General features: G+C 44.2%; 1 protein-coding gene across 1 annotated transcript in view; it reads left to right on the top strand.

Annotated features, from left to right (window-relative positions):
* SEZ6L (seizure related 6 homolog like) overlaps positions 1 to 19,879 on the top strand; it is a 64,291-nt gene that overhangs the window by 35,411 nt on the left and 9,001 nt on the right. Inside the window, exons 9-11 of the mRNA XM_015590554.1 lie at positions 3,857 to 4,053; positions 9,841 to 10,035; positions 12,205 to 12,396. Of these exons, the coding sequence (XP_015446040.1) occupies positions 3,857 to 4,053; positions 9,841 to 10,035; positions 12,205 to 12,396 (584 nt within the window). The remainder of the gene's footprint in view (positions 1 to 3,856; positions 4,054 to 9,840; positions 10,036 to 12,204; positions 12,397 to 19,879) is intronic.

Here is a 19,879-nt window from a genome sequence, read left to right on the forward strand (position 1 = left end):
GTCCCAGCCCCCTTTCAGGATGGGAATGCTTTTAAGGACACCCACAGTGGCTGCCTTCTTCAGGGTTCACATCTGAGACCCGGGAAACATGTCTTATCCCCACTCTCATCAGGGATCGGCGGCTCACTCCCAACAGCCCCTTTCCTCTCTCGGCTCTTTCCCCGGCCGCTCCACACTGATTTTTATTGTTATCCTTCTCTTAGTGAGCGATCAAATGCAGCCACTGTTTTCCAAACCCCAAAGATACCTGCCAAGCCATTAGAGTTCCCTTGACACCCTCTTCACCAGGCTTAGGGTGAGGGTGATCTCCCTCCCACAGTGATGCTTCCCTCGAGGCAGTCTTCCTGCAAACCTCTATGATGGCCCAGTGTACTTTTTGCTTTCTGCAAGCTAGAGGTGGGAAAGCTAGAGGATCTGCTTAGATAATGGTAGCAGGTACCATTAATACCCTATCTGAGCCCTGTGGCACTTGTCACTCTGCACCCATGATGGCTTCCTACTGCAAACCTCTCCACCTGAAGGCTTTATCTGATACCCCGGAGGCAGGCCAAAAGAGCTGGAGATTCAGTACCCCTAAGAGCAGCCCTCGGCCAATGAGTGATGGGAGTCAGAGGATAAATACCCAAGCTTCCTCTCTGCACCACCGAGATGTGTTCTGCACTACCTCTCACGGTTCCTGCAGGACTGAGCCCAGTGCCCTCAGCGCACCTTGCCCATCGATGCACCATGCATTGACCCCTTCCCTTCCTCCTACGTCACTTGCCCACCAGTGCTGCCTGGGGTGGCCTCCCAGATAAGCCAAACTCCAAGGGACACACATCTTCATTCAGGCTCTGCTTCTGGAGAACCCAAACTCAATCAACGGCCAGGTATATCCCTTTAGAAAGTAAAAATGTTCAGTACCTATTGGCTTATCCTTAGCTTAGGACATCTGCTAAAATTCTAGAACAGCAGGAGAAGTTGTATTTAATATTCTGTTGCACACTGTTTATAAAATGCATTCACATAAATTAGAGTTTCTCAACCTTAGAACTATTGACAGTTTGGACCAGATCGTTCTTTGTTGTGCGAGGCTATCTTGTACATTATAAGATGTTTAACAGTATCCCTGATATCAACTCACCAGTGGTACCACTCATAGTTGGGACAACCATGTCTCTAGACATTGCCAAAATGTCTCCTAGGGGACAAAACCACCCCTAGTCGAGAATCACTAACATAACTCCTCTGATGTCATTTGGTGTAAACAACAATCCAAAGAGAGGATGATAATGGTGGCGATGATGGTGATGATGGTGACGATGATGGTAGTGGTGGTGGTGATGGTGGTGGTGATAACATTGCAACATGACATACCGTTCAAATGACTTGACTAAACTTGCTCAGGTGCTGTCAGTGAACCTGGAATTTGATCCCAGACCTTCTGCATGCCTTACCTCCCTCCAAAACCCCATGACATTGGCTGGAAATAGTAAGCTCGATTCACAGACAAAGAACTTCAGAAAGACCACATATCCTCCACGAAAGTGTCAAAGCCAAGAATCAAACCAAAGCTTTCTGATTTCCAAGGCAGGGTGCTCTTTCCTGCACACTGCTCCTTCCTGTTTTACAAAGAACAAAGACTTGTGCGAGGGTTTAAAATGAAAGCTATTTTCACCCTTGAAGATGATTCTACTGCATTTAGATCATTGAAATGAATGATAGAATAAAGCCAAGTTGTGTGCTGTCTGGAACCCACTGTTCCCAGCGGATCGGCTGTGAAGTCAGCTTAAGGAATAAATATCTGCCATCTACCATGTTTCGCACTAGCCTAATCCAGCACTTTCATGAGCTATTGATATTTTCATGGTACTTAGAGTTAAGAGGCTCTTCCCTACTATAGGTTGAGAGCTGACATCAACCCCACTATTTGTGCTGTCAAACAGACTACCTGGCAAAGCTCTTTCATACCAGAGCACGTATTGAACTCCTATTGTGTGCAAGAGAAGATGGCAGCTCCAGAATTCCGATACAATAGGGGTGTAGAGGCTGTAGCCTGCTTGGAAGCTGACAGAGAGGAGAAGGAGTTCAGGGACTTTGTCTTGAAGCCATGTGTACAAAGCAAGCAGAGAGCTTTTATTAGAAGGGGATGTTTTGGGGGCTGGTGCAGGGGTAGCCGATGGAGATTATGGGGGCAATTAGAGTCTCCCTAAGTCATCCATTAGGACAACTTTACATGAGGAATTGTGAGAGATGCTATGGAGGATATTTTGCTATAAAAAGAAGAATAAAATACATCCCTTTCATTCTGGAAACAAACCTTCGGCAGCTACCTTGTGTTTCTGTTGTTTCGTTCTTACTCATTGAAGCCCCAACACTGGCGGTTTCCACCCCTTCTCTCCACTCCCAGACCAGCAAACAGTGCTTCAGCTGGATGAAGCTGTCAGCGGGGAGGGGACTGTTGTCAGTCTGCATCAGTTCCAGGAACTTCACTCAGGGCCGTTTCCTGGAAGCCTCTCCTCTGGCACTGAATTGCTCAGTCAAGAGGCTCCTGATTAAAACCCTTCACTGTCTCCCATCCCCAGCATGATAATATCCAAATGCCTAAACTGGGTTCTCTAAGCCCTTCATGGTCTGACTTCTGCAGATCTCTCCAGGCTCCCATGTCTATACCCACGCCCACGTACTGCGACCAGGCAAGTTCCTTCAGGAGCCCTGACCTCCCTCCCTTCTTTCTCTGCCCCATGCTTTGCCTTCTCCCCACCCCTTGCTTATAGCCTCGTGTCCCCTTATACTTTCTTGGTAATTGGGAACAAGCACCACCTCCTCCGGGGAGGCCTCCCTGATGCCCCCAATCTGAGTTGATTCCCTCCTCTGCACTTACCTTGATCATAATTCCTACTACAATCCTTGGCTTTTAGTCTAAATTTACCACTGCTCCGTGACTCCTCACGTCTTCTGAGCACAGCACAATGCCTGGCACATAGTAGGTGCTCAAAAATCTTAGGGAGAGAGTCACAAGAAAAGAAGAAAGATGTAAGAGAGAAAAGGAGGACAGAGAGGGGAATGAGGAGAAAGGAAGAAAAGAGACATGAGTTAATATCTGTCTACGATAACGCAAGCTGGCATTCTTCTCATCAGAGACCAATTTTGTCCAGCACAACTGACATGGCACACATTTCTGTGACATACTGAAGTCCTTTCTGGTTTATTAGCTGTCCATTGCAGTATAATATTTAGTGTCCAGGTACTTTGTTTCATTTGAATCTTTGAAAATGCATCCTCCTTGAATTGCTATGAATAAGCAACAATAGCAGGCTTGAGCTGTATTTCATGAATAAGGGGTTTGCAACCCACCCTCTGCACCACTGCCTAAACATAATAGATAACCCTTTTGATTTTGAGGAATTATCCGCATGGTAAATGGAAGGATAATTTCACCTTACATGAAAATGCGAATGGCAATTAGCAAGCAATCAGGTTGCTGCATCAAAGAAGAATGAAAGACCCAGGTATGTAGCCCAGTGCCCAATGCTTAGTTTCACCCATGAAATGGTTGTTGATGACGGGGATATTGAAGGCAATTCTACTTATAATCCAGCATTTGACTCTGCAATGAGCTCCATGCAGGGAAGACAATTACACGGCTGAGTCTTCAAAAGCCCAATCCACTCACCAATCTCTGTGCCTTGCAGGGCGAATCAGCACCTCTCGGTCACATTTGGAGTCCATGCCTACCTTACTAGCCTGGGGCCTGACACATAGTATGTCTCAAAAAAGTGTGTGTTACCTGAAAAAAATAAATAAATCAAAGGCATGTCGAACACCTATAACTTTGCTTCACAAACCCCCTTCTTCTCTCTGTCCCCGCCCCCAGCCTGAATCTGAGCAACAGCGACATCCTGACCATCTACGACGGTGATGAGGTCATGCCCCACATCTTGGGGCAGTATCTTGGGAACAGTGGCCCCCAGAAGCTGTACTCGTCCACACCAGACCTGACCATCCAGTTCCACTCGGACCCTGCTGGCCTTATCTTTGGAAAGGGCCAGGGATTTATCATAAACTACATCGGTAGGTGTCTGTTGGTCGGTTTTTTTTCTTCATGCTTAGATGTAGGTTAAGACAATATCCTTGAGATATGTCTTTTATTGGGGGGACTGTGTTACACGGGTCTTTGAGTATATTGGCACAGTAAATATATGTCGTTTTTAAGAGCTTAAGCTCTCTAGTCAGAAGGACCAGGGTTTGAGTCCTAGTACTGTCATCAATGGCTGTGTGACCTTGGGCAAGTCACTTAACCTCTCTGAGCCTCCTTTTTGTTGTCTGTAAAATGGGAATAGTGATAATCTACCTGACAAGGTTGATATCAGGACTTAGTAGATACAGCCTTATAACTTTAAGATTCATCATGTTTCATTTGTAGTCAGCTAGAACTTTATATCGTCAACACTGTTTTATATTTGCGTCTTGCCTGAACTGAAGCTCAGCTCTCTCCAAAGGACTCAACTTCTCCCTAGCCCCATCTGGTGGAGACAGCCCTTTCTCTCCACGTCCCGTACTTTAGGACTTAGAGATGTCTTCCTTGGTCCTCAGTGTGGCTTCCAAACTATTTATCTCCCCTTCGTCTTAAAAAAAAAAAAAGCCTGCTATTAAGTTCAAGCTAAGTTTACATTTGGCCATCCAGTACCCACTTCCTATTATTTTGCCCACTCACTCTCTTCCCTCTTCGCTCTCCATCCTGTAAATTCCCTTTATTCATTACTGACTCCATCACCCTCCTCTGTTCAACCTCTAAATACCAGAGGGTCCCAAGCTCCATCCTGGATTCTGTCCTCATCTATGGGCTCTCATTCAGTCCTCTGGTTCTAAGCAATACCTATTATACTCCACTGCCACTAATTTGTATGTCCAACGTTGAACTCTCCCGTGAACTCCAGGTCCATCTAATTCCCTATGTACCCTCTTGCATGTCTGATTAACATCTCAGATTTCACGTTTCATGTCGCCAAAACAGAACTAGTTCTTTCTCTACCCCCCACCCCCACCACCACTACCCGACTGCTTCTCCTGCTCTCTGCCCAGCCCAGGAGATGGAAGCACAGCTCGCCTGGTTTCTCAGGCTGCTTCCTCTTTTCTTGCCCCTATATTCAATCCATCCTTTCAACTCTATTTCCACAGGATGTCTCAGATCCAAGCACTTCTCCCCATCTTTCCATGGCCACCACCCCAGTCCAAACTGCAGTCATTCCGAGCAGTTGAGGGAGTGAAATACTGAGAAGTCCCACTGATCCTGTCCCCAGAAGGAACTTTAACTGACAGAGCTCTGGTTCAGCCCTGTCATTTCACAGCAGAAGCAGCCCTGGACCACCGAGGATAAGGGGCTTACTCATCAAGATCACACCTGAGAGTCACAGTCAGGCTTCCTGGCTCCCAGCTCTTAGGGATTTTCCATCCCAGCGTTCTTCCAGAGAACCTGGGAGACACACGGGGGTAGTTAAAACCTAACTCCTTTTGGCATCCAGCATGGCGGGTGGTTGCACCCTGAGAATTTCAATGGACAAGATTTCACCAGTAATTAGGAGATGTGCTTGCACCTCCCAGAAACAAGGTTGACATCTTGATTTCCAGGATGGAACAAGGAAAAGGTGGATTCATCCTGCCAAGTCTCCTGCTCCCACCTCCACCGCCAAAGACCCTCTGGCTGGAGCAAGATTCTGTGTCTTCAGTTCTTCCCCTCAGCTTGAAGATTTGCCCATTTCAATCTAATATACAGTGTTCTCTCTGTGCCACCTTCCGCCTCTAAAATACAAGCCACTTCCCTGACCATTGACTGTGTAAAGGAGCCTCATGTATGTGAAATAAGTCCCTTGGCTTTTTCTGTTTCCAGCTGGTGGATATTTCTCACCCCTGCCTGCTCTACATGCAACTCTCAGAGAAGCAAACATGAGTGTTGATCTTCTTTTTTTTATGTTTCTCAGAGACCTTTTTTACCCTGATTGATTCACAAAGTATTTTCAGTGTTATTGCTGCTACTTTGCATAGGTTCCCCACTCTTTACTGGGCGGTGTCCTGGACATATGGGGACAGCTCATGCTGGCCGTTCAGGCAAGGTGCCCTCTAGAGTCATCTGCTTTTGACGGGAGAGGTTCTAGTGACTTGGCTTCAATCTACCTTCTTAGACTTCTCCTCCCTCCTACTGGAAGATGAGGTCATAGTTTTGCTCATTTGTCTCCTTTGGTGCCTGAGTCAGTCTTCCAAAACTGCATTCAGCTTGACGGCAGAAATCTAACTCCATCCAAGGCTGCCCAAGGTTAACCAGAAAGTCTGGCCAATGTTTATTTTGGCAACATCTTGAGGAGGTGCTTTTGTTAATTGAAGCTGAAACTTAGATTTGTGTGACAATTTGAAGTTGGTGAGCACTCTTACACATATTATTTTATTTCATCTTCAAATGCATTATCTTTGTTTTCCAGACAGTTTTGTTCACAAAAGTCTCTTGACACTTCCTATATGCCACTCCCTGCACTGAACACCTGGATCTAAGAAGGAATACTCTCCCTGCCCTTGAGCCAGCTAGTGAAAATCAGGAGGCAGTCTGTTAACAGACAATGTCAGGGTCATGTACTGATGCTATGGGCGAGGCAAGCATGGGGTTTCAGAGACCGCTTCCCAGGGGTACACAGCCCAGCTAACGTGGATAACACAGAACACTTCCCTTTATTCTTACTTCTCTTAAAGACACACAGTTAATTTGACAGGGAAGGCAAACGAGCTTCTGTACTTAATTTCAATGCCAATCTAGTGCTTGTGACCACCTATGTTGAAGACCATGTTGAAAAGAATTCAGAATAGGCAACACCTGAAGTCAGTGGGAAAGAATGCCATGATTGATTACTGATGACTGCCATGGCATGGGAAAGGTATTTGCTATTCTAGGTCTAGATTTAACCAGACACAGATGCAATTCCCATTCCTCTGAACCAGATGGAAGGATCAGGGGTTTCTGTGGCCATCTAGAGAAATTCTGAGGCTCCTAAATTGATCTCAAGGCCTAAACTCCAGCTCTGGAAGGTAGCCAAGGCTTATCTGCTATGATTGCTGTCAGAACCTTCCTAGGAACACTCTGAGCTTGCATAGTTCTGACCTCAATTCTTCTTTGCAAAGATAGAAGCAAAGACCAATTCTCATCACTGCTTCTTGTGCTTTGCTAGTGTCTTTGGCCAAGTGCATGGGAGGGAAGAGCATAAAGAAGCAGAGATGAATAAGCAGTGTTTCTCAGAGATATTGATCACTATTGTATTTATTCCTTTAATCCTAGGGTAATAAATAAGCTCTATATTGTAGGTCAACTCCAATCAAATGACAGTGGCTCCCTGGAATGCTGTATTGAGAAAGACTGGGGGGTTTCAGCTTGATTCAAAGAAAGAGACTGCTATGATCAATTAGTGATATCTGCCATGAGCATAAGACTGGTAAATAACAGCACGTATTCAGTGCATTTAGGTATTTCTTTTGCCCACGAGTTAGACCATGTTGCTGATCTTGACCATAAGACCGGAACCATGACTTCAGATTTTTGTGTTCCTAGCAGCTGGCATATAGTAAGTACTCACAAAACCTGTCAAACAAATCAATGAATCCATGTAACTCATCTTAGTGTTACTGTCACATTAATTAGCTTAGTGTATCCTGCACATTAATTAGCTTTCGCATTGCCCTTAGGAATAAACCAGGGTCATGACTTGTGTCTCTATGATTGAGGACAATGAGGATCGGATGTGTTTATTGACATGACTGGAGCCACACGTCTTCTAAAAGAAAGAAAGAAGACTAGAAGGGAAGTCTTCCAACTTCTAGGCCAGTGTTTTCATTCTTAGCAAAGTTAAAGGCCCAGAGCGACAGATAATTCTGGATCCTCCACCTAATATGCTTGGTGAACATGCAGATTCCTGAATCACAGTCTCTGGGAGTGGAGTTTAGAAACTGAAGGACAGGAAGTTGAAGTGACTTAGCCAAGGCCACCAAATTTATAAAGAGTGGGGCCAAGATTTAAGTCAAGTTTTTGCTATATGGTGGTGACAACTGAGTAATCACAAATTCGATGACTGCTACAAAGCAGACAGGAGGTCCCACAGGAATGCTGGCTCTCATTGAAGGCAGACAAGCAAAGCTTTCTGAGTCTCAAAGCATTTGGCACAAGGCAGACCCCATGGCCAGTATGTGCCCCCATTTCTCCCTTTCATCCACAGTTTGCAGCTGTGTCCTAAATCCAGGGCTTGGCTGATTCTTCAAAGGCCTAAATATAGAGGCTCCTGTTCCCCACCAAGCAATTCTAGAAGCCATCTCCCTCTTCCCTACTTCTTGCAGACACCCATGAGATCTCCTGTCTCCAAATAAAACCATGATGAAATCCCGGGAAAAGCCATTGCTTGTTTCTCAGAATGACTTTTCTGCAGTGGAGGTGCTTTGCTCTCCCCAGAAGCACATAAGAACTGCAAATTAATTATATGGAATAATTAGCACTTTCTCAAAATCTATGCAGTGGGCACTTGGAAGCAAGAATAGTAATAGTGGGCTTTGGAATACTCCCTTAGAAATGAGGATTTGCAGAAGAGAAACTGAATTATTCCAGAGGAAGACTCTGTGATAACAAGCTGTGTGTACCATTTTCTAAAGTGTGGTTAATGTTCACAGATGACATGCAATGTGATTTGAAGAATGCACTAATAATTATTTGTGTTTTAATAATTAAGTATATATCTTAATATGAGTTACAAACATACATTACTAATCCATCAAACATGGATCTACAGACATTTTTAGGATGAGGCTGATAGTAATTAGCTACCTATTGCTGTATAACAAATTACCCCTTCCACCCCACCCCCCAAAAAAATAGCAATGAACACTTATTATGTCACAGGTTTTGTGAGTCAGAAATTCAAAAGTTAATGTTGGGTGGTTCTGGCTCAGAGTCTGTCATGAGGTTGTTGTCAAGATTTTGGCCAGTGCTGCAGTCATCTAAAAGCTTGCAGTCATCCACTTCCCAAATGGCTCGCTTCTGTGGTTGCAAATCAGGGCCAGTTGTTGCCAGGAGGCCTCAGATTCTCCCCATGGGGATCTCTCCAGAGGGCTGCTTGAGCATCCTCACAAGATGGCACCTGCTTCCTGCAGAGAAAACTAAGAGAGACAGACAGAGAGACAGAGAGAAACAAAGAGACAGAGATAGAGACAAAGACAGAGAGAGACAGACAGACACAGACAGACATAGAGAGAGAGAGAGAGAGAGAGAGAGAGAGAGCGAGAGAGAGAGAGAGAACCTCAACAACTTTTATGACATAGCCTCAGAAGTCACACATTATTACTTTTGCAATAGCCTATTGGTTACGCACACCAGCCCTAGTCAGTGTTGGCGGTCTACACAAGAACGTGAATTCCAGGAAATAAGAATGATGGGGGTGGGGGGCGGGGCGGACCTCTTGGAATCTGGCCACCACAACAAGGCAGGCATGAGGATGACTATGCTCTCATGAAAGGTGAGGAACCTGAGACACAGACAAAAGTGATTGTCCCCGGTTACATGGCCAGTAAGTAGCAGGGTTAGGGTTCTGTCTGACCCCAAATCCTAAGCTGACTTTATCAAACCAAGAGAATGTTTGGCAAGTTCGATGACCCATAGAAAGAGGTCATTGTAAAATCTCACTATAGAAGACTTCTTGAAGTTTAAGGGGGTTGGGACGTGTGCTACTTATTTCCGGAAGGTTTTCTTCTATTTACTATTTATTCTCACGTTCATAAAAGGGAACCCCAAACAAAAAGGCCACCTCCCCATCTGAGGATGATATTTTTGTTTTAAAGAGGTGTCAAGGAATGACTCCTGCTCAGATTTGCCCGAGATCCAGAACGGCTGGAAAACTACTTCTCATACAGAGCTTGTGAGGGGAGCCAGAATCACCTACCAGTGTGACCCTGGCTACGACATCGTGGGAAGCGACACCCTCACCTGCCAGTGGGACCTCAGCTGGAGCAGCGACCCCCCATTTTGTGAGAAAAGTAAGCATAGTCTTGTTTTCTTCCTCTAGGTCAGTGGGTGATAAATCCCTTCCATGGGCTTTATTTTTATTTTTGTCTTCTTTGCATGGATATAGTGGAGTTATTTAATGTAGAATCTGGCCTTCTTCCTACTTCACCAACTCATTGGTGCTGCTCACACATGTCATTTTGTAGCCCTAGGGCAAGGACCTCAGACTAGGTACCTTCAGAAGCCTGGCAGATAATGCAAATGAGTGAAACAGACTCGTGTCAGACAATAGGGAATGGTGTGGACTGTGATGATGGGGAATGTATTTAGCCTGTATAAAAACATCATCCGAATTCAGGTCTTTAAAATCCCTGTGGTAGCCAAGCAAAACAAATTAGGTTGGACCTTGGAACCCCAGCTCAAAACCCCTATGGTAGGTAGCTGACCTTATCCAGACAGCATCCATCCCAGTCTCCCAGTTCCTTCCAGCTGCCCTCCTCAGGAGTGCAGGCCAGGCATGTCTGTGTCTTGAAAAGGAGCGGAAAAGGAGGGGCTTCTGGTTTCTGCACTGGTGCCTTAGCAGCAGGGGCAGGAGCTAAATTCTGAGGTAGCCTCTTCCCCCAGCTGTTGGTCTCCCACCTCCTAGGCAAAGCTCTAGTCCACAGCCCTCCTGCTGGGACTCCTTGACGGTACCTGGGCAGACCTGGCCAGCATGACTTAAATCAGCAATTGCACAATAACAAATACAGTCATCCCTCTGTATCCACGGGATTTGGTTCCAGGACCCCACCCCTGCGGATCCCCAAATCCTCAGATGCTCAAGTCTCTTGTATAAAATGGTGTAGCACAATGCATACTGTCAGAAAATACTGTTTTCAGTCTGCGGTTGGTTGTCTCCATGGATATGAAACCCGCAGATACGAGGGCCGACTCGTAGAAAGAGAGTTTGGGGGAAGAAGTGCGGGGTCACATACAATCCCCATCACAAATATTCTGACATCAAGGAAAATTACTTATAATGGTGAGAAACATAAAAGAACTTGCTAAAAATCCACAAAAATCAGCTACATAAACGGAACTTATTTGTTTCAAAACAGTATGTGGGGTGTGTGTGTGTGTGTGTGTGTGTGTGCGTGTGTGTGATGATAGAAAATTAAAAATGGACAGTGAGAAATGCCATGGATGGCCATTAGAGAGACTCATCATGAACTCATTAATGTGACCTATGTCACATGATCTACGCTTTATTATTATAAATATTACATATATAACATATATTAATATATATACAATAATAAGATAAAATATCACATAATAATGATTTTTAAATCTTTTAAATAATAATGATTTTTTTAAACTTAAACTTACTCAAATGACAAACATTTACTTATATTACCAAAGCAGTAGTAAAATTATGAAGTAGAAAGTGAAAATCCTTTACAATCTTACTCTCTAGAAATGATGCCATTCTTAAAAGTTCATTTTATACGGTTCCAATTGCATGTTTGTGCGTGTGCATGCTACATATATACATACATAGAGACATGTGTGAATATATTGTATATATAGATGTATACAGATATTCATATAGAAACAGCTACAGATATAAATATTTTACCATAAAAGGGGTCAGTTTATACAAATTTACTTGCAACTGCAACTCAGATATACAGATATCTTTTCATATGTACTTGTTGTCTACTTCATTCTTTTTTAATTGTTTTATTGTTTGCCTTTTTCCATATTGATTTTTTAATTAAAAAGTAACGATTGCTCGTTTTACTATAATCAAGCACTACAAAGAAAGCATTGAGCCTCATTTTGTTCTCTTTAGTGCTTGCTCAGGATTTTATGAATGGTCATTCTCTTCCCCTGTTAAAGGGTTTACATTGTACTGGTTTTTTGTGAGTTTTTTGTTTTGTTTTGTTTTTTACAAATAATGGTGTGATGTACAACCTCATACACAGGTCTTTGGGCCCTGATGCAAACATTTCTTTGGGCAAATTCCTAAAAGTGGAATGAAATTCAAATCTCTCTCATCCTAACTTATTCTCCAATCACCTTTGATAAGATGAGAGGCATTATCTAGCAAACAGGAAAGGAGCTGAGTTCAGAACCTTTCTAGATCATCCTGTAATTCTCAGGAAACCTGTGACCATCAAGAGCTGAATGCCCACTTGGTCTGATTTCATCTCTCATAGTTATGTACTGCACCGATCCTGGAGAAGTAGACCACTCAACCCGCTTAATTTCGGATCCCGTGCTGCTGGTGGGCACCACCATCCAGTACACGTGCAACCCCGGCTTTGTGCTGGAAGGGAGCTCGCTTCTGACCTGCTACAGCCGCGAGACGGGCACTCCCATCTGGACTTCCCGCCTGCCCCACTGTGTTTGTGAGTCCTGTTTATTGATTTGATGGCATCCTCTTATTCATGGAGGAGGGCTGGGCTGCTAGGAGGAGGCATCCCACCCTGTGGGAGTGTTTTTTATTATTACTGTCATACAACAATAGCTAACGGGGATTGAAGGAATGGATACCGTAACATTTACAGTAAATGTATCAGACACTGTGCTAAATCCTTTAGCAAATGTCCCATTCTTCTTCCTCCAGTAGCCTTGTGAGCATGGTATTATTCTCTACATTTTAAAGAGAAGATACTACGGTTCAGAGAAGTGAAATCATTACCCCAGGTCACAAAGCTAGTTAATAGTGGAGGCCAGAGGCAAACCCAGACCTACCTGATTCTTTTTTCTTTTTTTTTTAATTTTATTTTATTATTAGTTTCGAGTATACAGAACATTGTTTAGACATTTATATAGCTTATAAAACGATCTCCCTGATTGCTCTTTCTCTCCTCTGGCTCTCCACCTAGCCAATACCTTAATGCTGACTGCATTCCCTATGCCACGCTCCCCATCCCCGTGACCATCCATCAACTTCTAATTTGTACTCCTTTAACCCTTCACCCCATTCTCCCAGCCCCACAACCCCCCTCCCCTCTGGCTGTCACCGGATTGTCCTCTATATTTGTGAGTCTGTTTTTGATTAGTTTGTTCTTTTTGTTCCTTAGATTTCACATATTAATGAAATCATATGGTATTTATCTTTCTCTGTCTGACTTTTTGACTCAGCATAATAACCTCTAGGTCCATCTATATTGTTGTGAATGGTAGTATTTCAATTTTTTAGTGGTTGGGTAATATTCCATTGTATATATGAACCATAACTTCTTTATCCAATTGTCTGTTGATGGGCATTTAGGTTATTTCTAAATCTTGACTATTGTAAATTGTACTGCCATGAACATAAGGGTGCATAGATCTTTACGAATTATTATTTTGGTTTTCCTTGGATGAATACCCAGAAGTGCAATTGCTGGGTCAAAAGGTCTATATCCATTTTTAATTTTTTGCCATAGTCCTGCCTGACGTTTAATGTTTTCCATAGTCCTGCCTGATTCTTTAACTGCTTAAAATCAAGGAGGCCACAGGACACTAAATGAGTGCAATTAAACTCTCTTCGGCCTCATCTACGTAGAGCCACTGAAGCAGATATCTGGGGAGAGACGTGGTCCAGGGGTCTCATCCTTGACTGCACCTGGGAATCACCTAGAAGGTCTTAAAACCCAGTGGAGATTCTGATGCAACTGGTCTGGGGTGTAGCATGAGCAGTGAGGATTTTTAAAGCTCCCCAAGGATTCTGATGTGTGGCCAGGGATCAGAACTGTGGCTTAAAGAAATCCGACGGCCTTACAGAAGGCACCGAGCCTCACACCATACGTGGAGTTTAGAAACTGTCAGCAGCACAAATACTTTACATCTCTGTGTTATAAACAGCTGCAGTAAAGATACACCCAGCTCGGGCTCCAGGTAGGAGCTGCAGGTAGGACTACATCAAAATTTAAAGCTTCTGCATAGAAAAGAGGGGGCTTTATTATTCTTTTTTCACATATAATGAGGAATCTAGACCACGTGGCCCTGTGCTCCCATCTGCCTCTTCAGTCTGAGTTCTAGAATTTCAGAGCTGAAGGGAATCTGGGAGATAAAATACAACTGAGGGGTAACTTAGAGATAAGACACAACTGTCCCATTCTTCAGTTAATAACAATAGTTGTTATTTGGTTGTGTAAGATATTTTGCTGAGCATATTATATGTATTTGTGAACATATGTGTATGTATGTGTGTCATATGTATATGTATGTACATAAATATAAGTAAGTGAATATATATTAGGGAAACTAAAGCTCAGGGGAGAAAACAGGTAACAGTAATGATCATTTATTGAATGTGTAAAATACATTGCTAAACAGATTATATATATTTGTGAATATGTATGTTTGTGCTTGCACACACACTATATAAATACATATATAAATAAATAACTGTGTGTGTATAGAAAAGAAATTGAGACTCAAAGGCAAATATTATTAAGGTCATAGCACTTCTTCATGGGCAGAGATAGCAGTCACACCTAGGACCCTGGTTTCCAAGTCCACTGCCCTTCCCACCAGCCTTGCCATTATTTCATCGTGGGTCGGTCACAGGGTACAAATCCATGTAGGGACATCCTAGTGGAATTGTAGCCTACAGCCCCAACCCCTTAACCTCAGCCACATCTCCTCCCCAGTCCCTAGATCTTTGGGCCAAACTCACACTGGTTGGTTCCTACTATGGGTTGGATTGTGTCTCCTGAAAAGAGATATTGAAGTCCTAACCCCCAGTGCTTGTAACTGTGACCTTTTTTTGGAAACAGGGTCTTTGCAGATGTCATCAAGTTAAGTAAGATGAGGTCATACCAGATTAGGATGGCTACTAATCCAATGACTGGAGTCCTTATAAGTAGAGGGAAATAAATTTGGACACAGGTGGAGACACGAGCGTAGGGAGAATGTCACGTGATGACAGAGGCAAGATCAGAGTGCTACACTTGCAAGGAAGGGAACACCAAGAACTTCCAGCTACCACGGGATGCTGGGAAGAAGCAAGGAAGGACCCTCCCCTACCGATTTCAGAGGGAGCCTGGCCCTGCCTCCACCTCGACCTCAGACCCTTGGCCTCCAAAGCTGTGAGACAGTACATTTCTAAGCCCTCCAGTGTGTGGCACTTCCTAATGGCAGCCAAGGAAACAAATACAGTTCCCTTTTCCTCCTAGTGACTTAGAAGAAGTAGCTTGAGTAATTCAAGCTGCAGAGACTCAGACATGAAAAACTAAAAATAAAATACTAAAAGGTGGAGATATCATTTAAAAAAAAAAAGAAAGAAAGAAAGAAAGGAAAGACACTTCACTAATGAGACACAGCCCCCAAAGACACTCTGGGCTGCAGTGGCTGCAGGCTTTCCGAGAAGCCGCCTCCCTCCCTTTGGGGCTGCCTCTTCCTGAAATCTCAGCTTTGGATCTGCAGGGCTCAGTGGAGACGGCTTCCCTGACACTCATGCTAATGAGTTCACGAGCCAAGATGGGTGTCAGGAGATTTGCAGCGCCCCCGCCCGCCCCTCCTCCGAAACCTAAGGAAGAATCCAACATGTGGTGCCAGCAACATGACAGGCAGGCGAGGCTGACGAGAGATGACATGTGAGGCAAGAAGATGGTCAGTTTCTTGCAGGGAGGTGCTCGGAGTGAGAAGGAGACTGCAGTCTGGGTCCTGAGGGCATTTTAAAGGAAAAACGTGTTAGATATAAAACAGCTTTAAAATTCTTCCTCTAGTGAACAGAGGGAAGATCCCCGTTTTGACAGGTACCTTCGCTGTGTCGTGCCCGCTCCCAGCATCAACACATTTAACCCTCACATAACTGCATGAATGGTATATAGGTCCACTTAGAAGCAGGCGAAGGAGGCCCAGAGAGGGTGAGTAGCATTCCTGAGGTCACACAGCAGAGAAGGGAAGAACCCAAGATTCCAACTGAAACTCGATGAACCCCAAAAGCATCACCTTCCCACCTTATCATTCTGCATTCCCAGCTTCTGGGCAAATCTCTGGTGCTTTATTATTGACAAAGCTCTCTCACCAATGAGCTCATGATGCGGACAGAGAAAACTGTATAAGCTCTGGTTGTCTACGGCAGGGGTCCACAACCCCCAGGCCATGGATGGGTACTGGTCCATGGCCTGTTTTAGGAACAGGGCCACAGAGCAGGAAGTGAGCAGCAGGACAGCAAGCAAAGCATCATCTGTATTTGCAGCCACTCCCCAGCACCAGCATCACCACCTCAGCTCCACCTCAGATCATCAGGCATTAGATTCTCATAGGAGTACCAGTCCCTGGTGCCAAAAAAGTTGAGGACCACTGCTCTACAGCTTCTATTCAGGGTCGCTTGTCCGAGGCAGTACTTTGGTCCGGCTGGGACTCAAAGCCATGTCTGTTCACTCCTATTCTATTTATCCCATGCCACTTTAAGAACAGACAGGTAAGGCATTGGTAAAAGAAAGAGCTCTCATTTGCAGAAAAAAATAACAGCCCCTACCAGGCAGGGTTGTTGGGAGAGAGTCATCTGGTCATTCATTCAGTAAGCACCTCCTACATGGAAGCACATTCTAGGACAGAAGTTCCCAAACTTTCTCAAATCACGGTACCCTTAGTGTCTCAAGAATTTTTTCATAGATTTCCTAAGCCAAAATACCTAACAATTCTATTTATTGAGCAGTTAGACCCAAACAACTCAATAAGCATCTATATCCTGATAACTTAGTTGCCATTTGAGAAAGTGATGCACATAAATTGAAAGAAAAATTATATTTTTATTTCATTCTTAAATAACCACAGTTACTACTGTAGGGATGCATGCGTCTGTGGGGCTCCACCGAACTTCTCAAACGTTAGCATCAGGCCGGACTCTGCCACCTTCATCTCCTGTTTCATGTTGATTTGTCACAGTTTTTGCCTTTTAGCACAGCAATCACGGAACCCCCAGTTTTGAAGAGATGGGGCACCATTAAAAGGAATGTCGCTCCATCTCATGCTGAAACCGTGAACTTCCTTGGAGCTAGTAGTTCCCATGGGTCTGAGAGATGTCACTGTGTCGCCTCAAAAATTTTTTTTTAAATGGTGGCACCCCAGGGTGCACAGTTTTGAAACTACAATGTTAAGCCCTGAAAATATAGCAACGTGTAAATAGATATGGTCCACGTTCTCATGGAGACTGGAGTCTATTGGAGAGGAAAGCCAAGTCTATAGAGGAAATAACCATGGATCCTCAGCATCACCTCCTCCAGAAGTCCTCACTGACTACCTAGTCGTGTTTTTCTCCTCTGAGCTCCCATGGCAGCCAAGAGCACCTGCAACTGTCACAGCACCTGCTGCAGCTTATTAAAATGATCTGTTTATATGTTCAGAGAATCAAACGCATAACTCACTTGCTAGGATTGTACCCAATCGGTTCTTGTATCCCTCGGGCCCAGCAATCTCAACAAATGACAGTATTTTTTACTATTACTGTCATTGTTATTGTTGGCAATACTAATGTGGTCTTTATTACACCTCATGGCTTTCTTGCAACTTTCCTTCTTTGATGGTGACATGGTAGATGACTCCTCAGCCTCCCTTCCAGAAGGCATAAGCCACGCCGCCAAGAGTAATGGGGTTCTGACAAATTTGGCGAGCGTTTTGTGGGTGGCTCTCCAGGTGGGCACTCAGGATTCCCCAGGAGGCCCTGGCTCTTCACAGCCCTGACCACAGAACACCACAAATGTGAGACCTGAAGTCTCCTGGCCTGGGCAGAGCCCACATGGCCAGGCTGTGATCTTAGTAAAAGCTCCCATGGATGAGCTGTCCCCAGCATCCTCACCTCAGCCAGCATGCTAGGCTCTAGCTGGGTGCTCATCTTCATTTAGAAATTCCTGTCTCTGAGAAAGCGATAGCTCAGAAGAATCCATGATAGCTCAGGGGATTGAACACAAGAAGGGCCCTTCATTGTAGCAGAATCATTAAATGCACAGGGTTCAAAATCCAGCAGGTTCGGATTTGCATCCAGCTCTTGTCAGCTGTGTGACTTTGAATGAGCTGGTGTCCTCATAAAAAAAAAAAAAATTCAAAAAGATCATGCCAACCATAAATATAAAATCTCATAACAATGTGTCTGGCGTATAATAAATGCTCAGTGAACACGGATTGATAATTACCACTCGATTTCAATGATTAGTTACTCCACAGGCTATATTACAAACCATTCATGACAATAGGTAGCAAACTTGATTTCTGAGCATTTTGCTGAAGTGTGCTCCAAAAATGTACATTTTTTTCTTATAGTTAAAGACAGGGGAGAAGAATGGAAGATAGAAATGGGGGTAGGTTTGTGATCATGTCTATATGACCATCAGTCTAACTCACTTGGATTCCTGGGAGAGAACAAAATGGAGTCACATGGATCGCAACAGACTTGTTTGAACCTTGGACCAGAGGTTCTCAGGCAGGGATGATTTTGCTCCCCAAGAGGCATTTGTCAATCAAAATTTCTAGAAACATTTTTGATGTCACGAGAGTAGGGCAAGGTGTGTCACTGGCATCTAGTGGGTAGAGGCCAAGGATGCTGTGAACATCCTAAAAGGCACAGACAGAACAGATCCCACCACAAAGAATTGTCAGTAGCATCCAGGTTGAGAAAACCTACCCTCAACAATCTTATTTCAAAGTACGAGTACAACCTCAGAGTGTGAATGTCACTGCCCAGCCATGTCTCAGCTAGGGTTGGGGTCTTGATTCAGTCCGTTTACTTAGCAGGCAGGAAAAACTGGAGTTCGGAGATGTAAAGTGATTCATCCAAGGTCACCCAGCAGATCCAAGCCACCAGGCTCAAATTCAAGTCACTTTGCATGTCACTCTCTTGCCATCTTCTGGGAGCTGAAGAGAGATACAAAGCTGGTTTCTGCCAGGGAAGAATTCCACGTGAAACTCTTCTCAGGCTTTTGCTGGTGGTTGGATCAAAATTGAATCAGACTAACTTTAGAGAGATCCTGGACTCAGATCACAACTCAGCCACTTCCTTTTTGTGAGAACTGTCACAAATCACCTTCCCCCTGATCCTGTTTTCTCACCTGTAAGGAGGCTGTATGGTGCAGTGACTAACAGTGGACTTGGAGCACCTGGCTTTGAATCCTCTCTCTCTAACTAGTTTAACAGAATACCCAACAGTTCTGTGCTTTTCATTTGCTCAGACATAAATGGGGATGGTGATAATAATATGTGCCTTGGGGTTGTTATGATAATTAAATGAGTTCATAGATATAAAACTCCAAATACTGCCTGGCGCATAGCATGCCCTCAGTAAATGTCTGGTCGTCACTGTTTACTGCCTTTAAGGATTTGGAGGAGGAGTGTAAGTAATATATGCAAGTCATCTGGTACTAAATGGGTGTTTGAATATTTCGAAAATTAAATGATTTATTTCTTGTGGTTCTGAGCCCTAAACCCTTCAGCCCTAAAGCTCTGGCTGAACCTTAGAATCACCTGGGGAGCTTCAAAAAGAATACTCTGGGGGACTAATTAAATCAAAATGCCTTAGGGGTGCGGCCAGGGCCCTGAATAACCTGTGTGGGGGTGGAGGGAGGATTCTAGTACAGCCAGGTGAGAACAGGTGAGGACAGCTAGGGACACCTCCCGTCATCTTCCTAAACCTGCTGGCAACATCTTTTTCTACATCCAGGTCTAAAATTTTATCCTTTGTCATTTTCTACCTTCCCAGGGCCGGGACAGTGCCTGGCACAGGGCTGGCATCCAGAAAATATTTGTAGAATATTAAGATACATGAAGGCAGAGGCCCTATCTATCTTGTTCATCGCTATATGTCCAGGACCAAAAACAGTGCCTGGCACATAGAGGTGCTCAACAATATTTGTTGTACTCACTGGTCTGTTACGTTATAAAAGGAAATGCCGGGCAAGG

This window comes from Pteropus alecto, unplaced genomic scaffold (assembly GCF_000325575.1).
Source record: "Pteropus alecto unplaced genomic scaffold, ASM32557v1 scaffold190, whole genome shotgun sequence".
Taxonomy (NCBI): domain Eukaryota; kingdom Metazoa; phylum Chordata; class Mammalia; order Chiroptera; family Pteropodidae; genus Pteropus; species Pteropus alecto.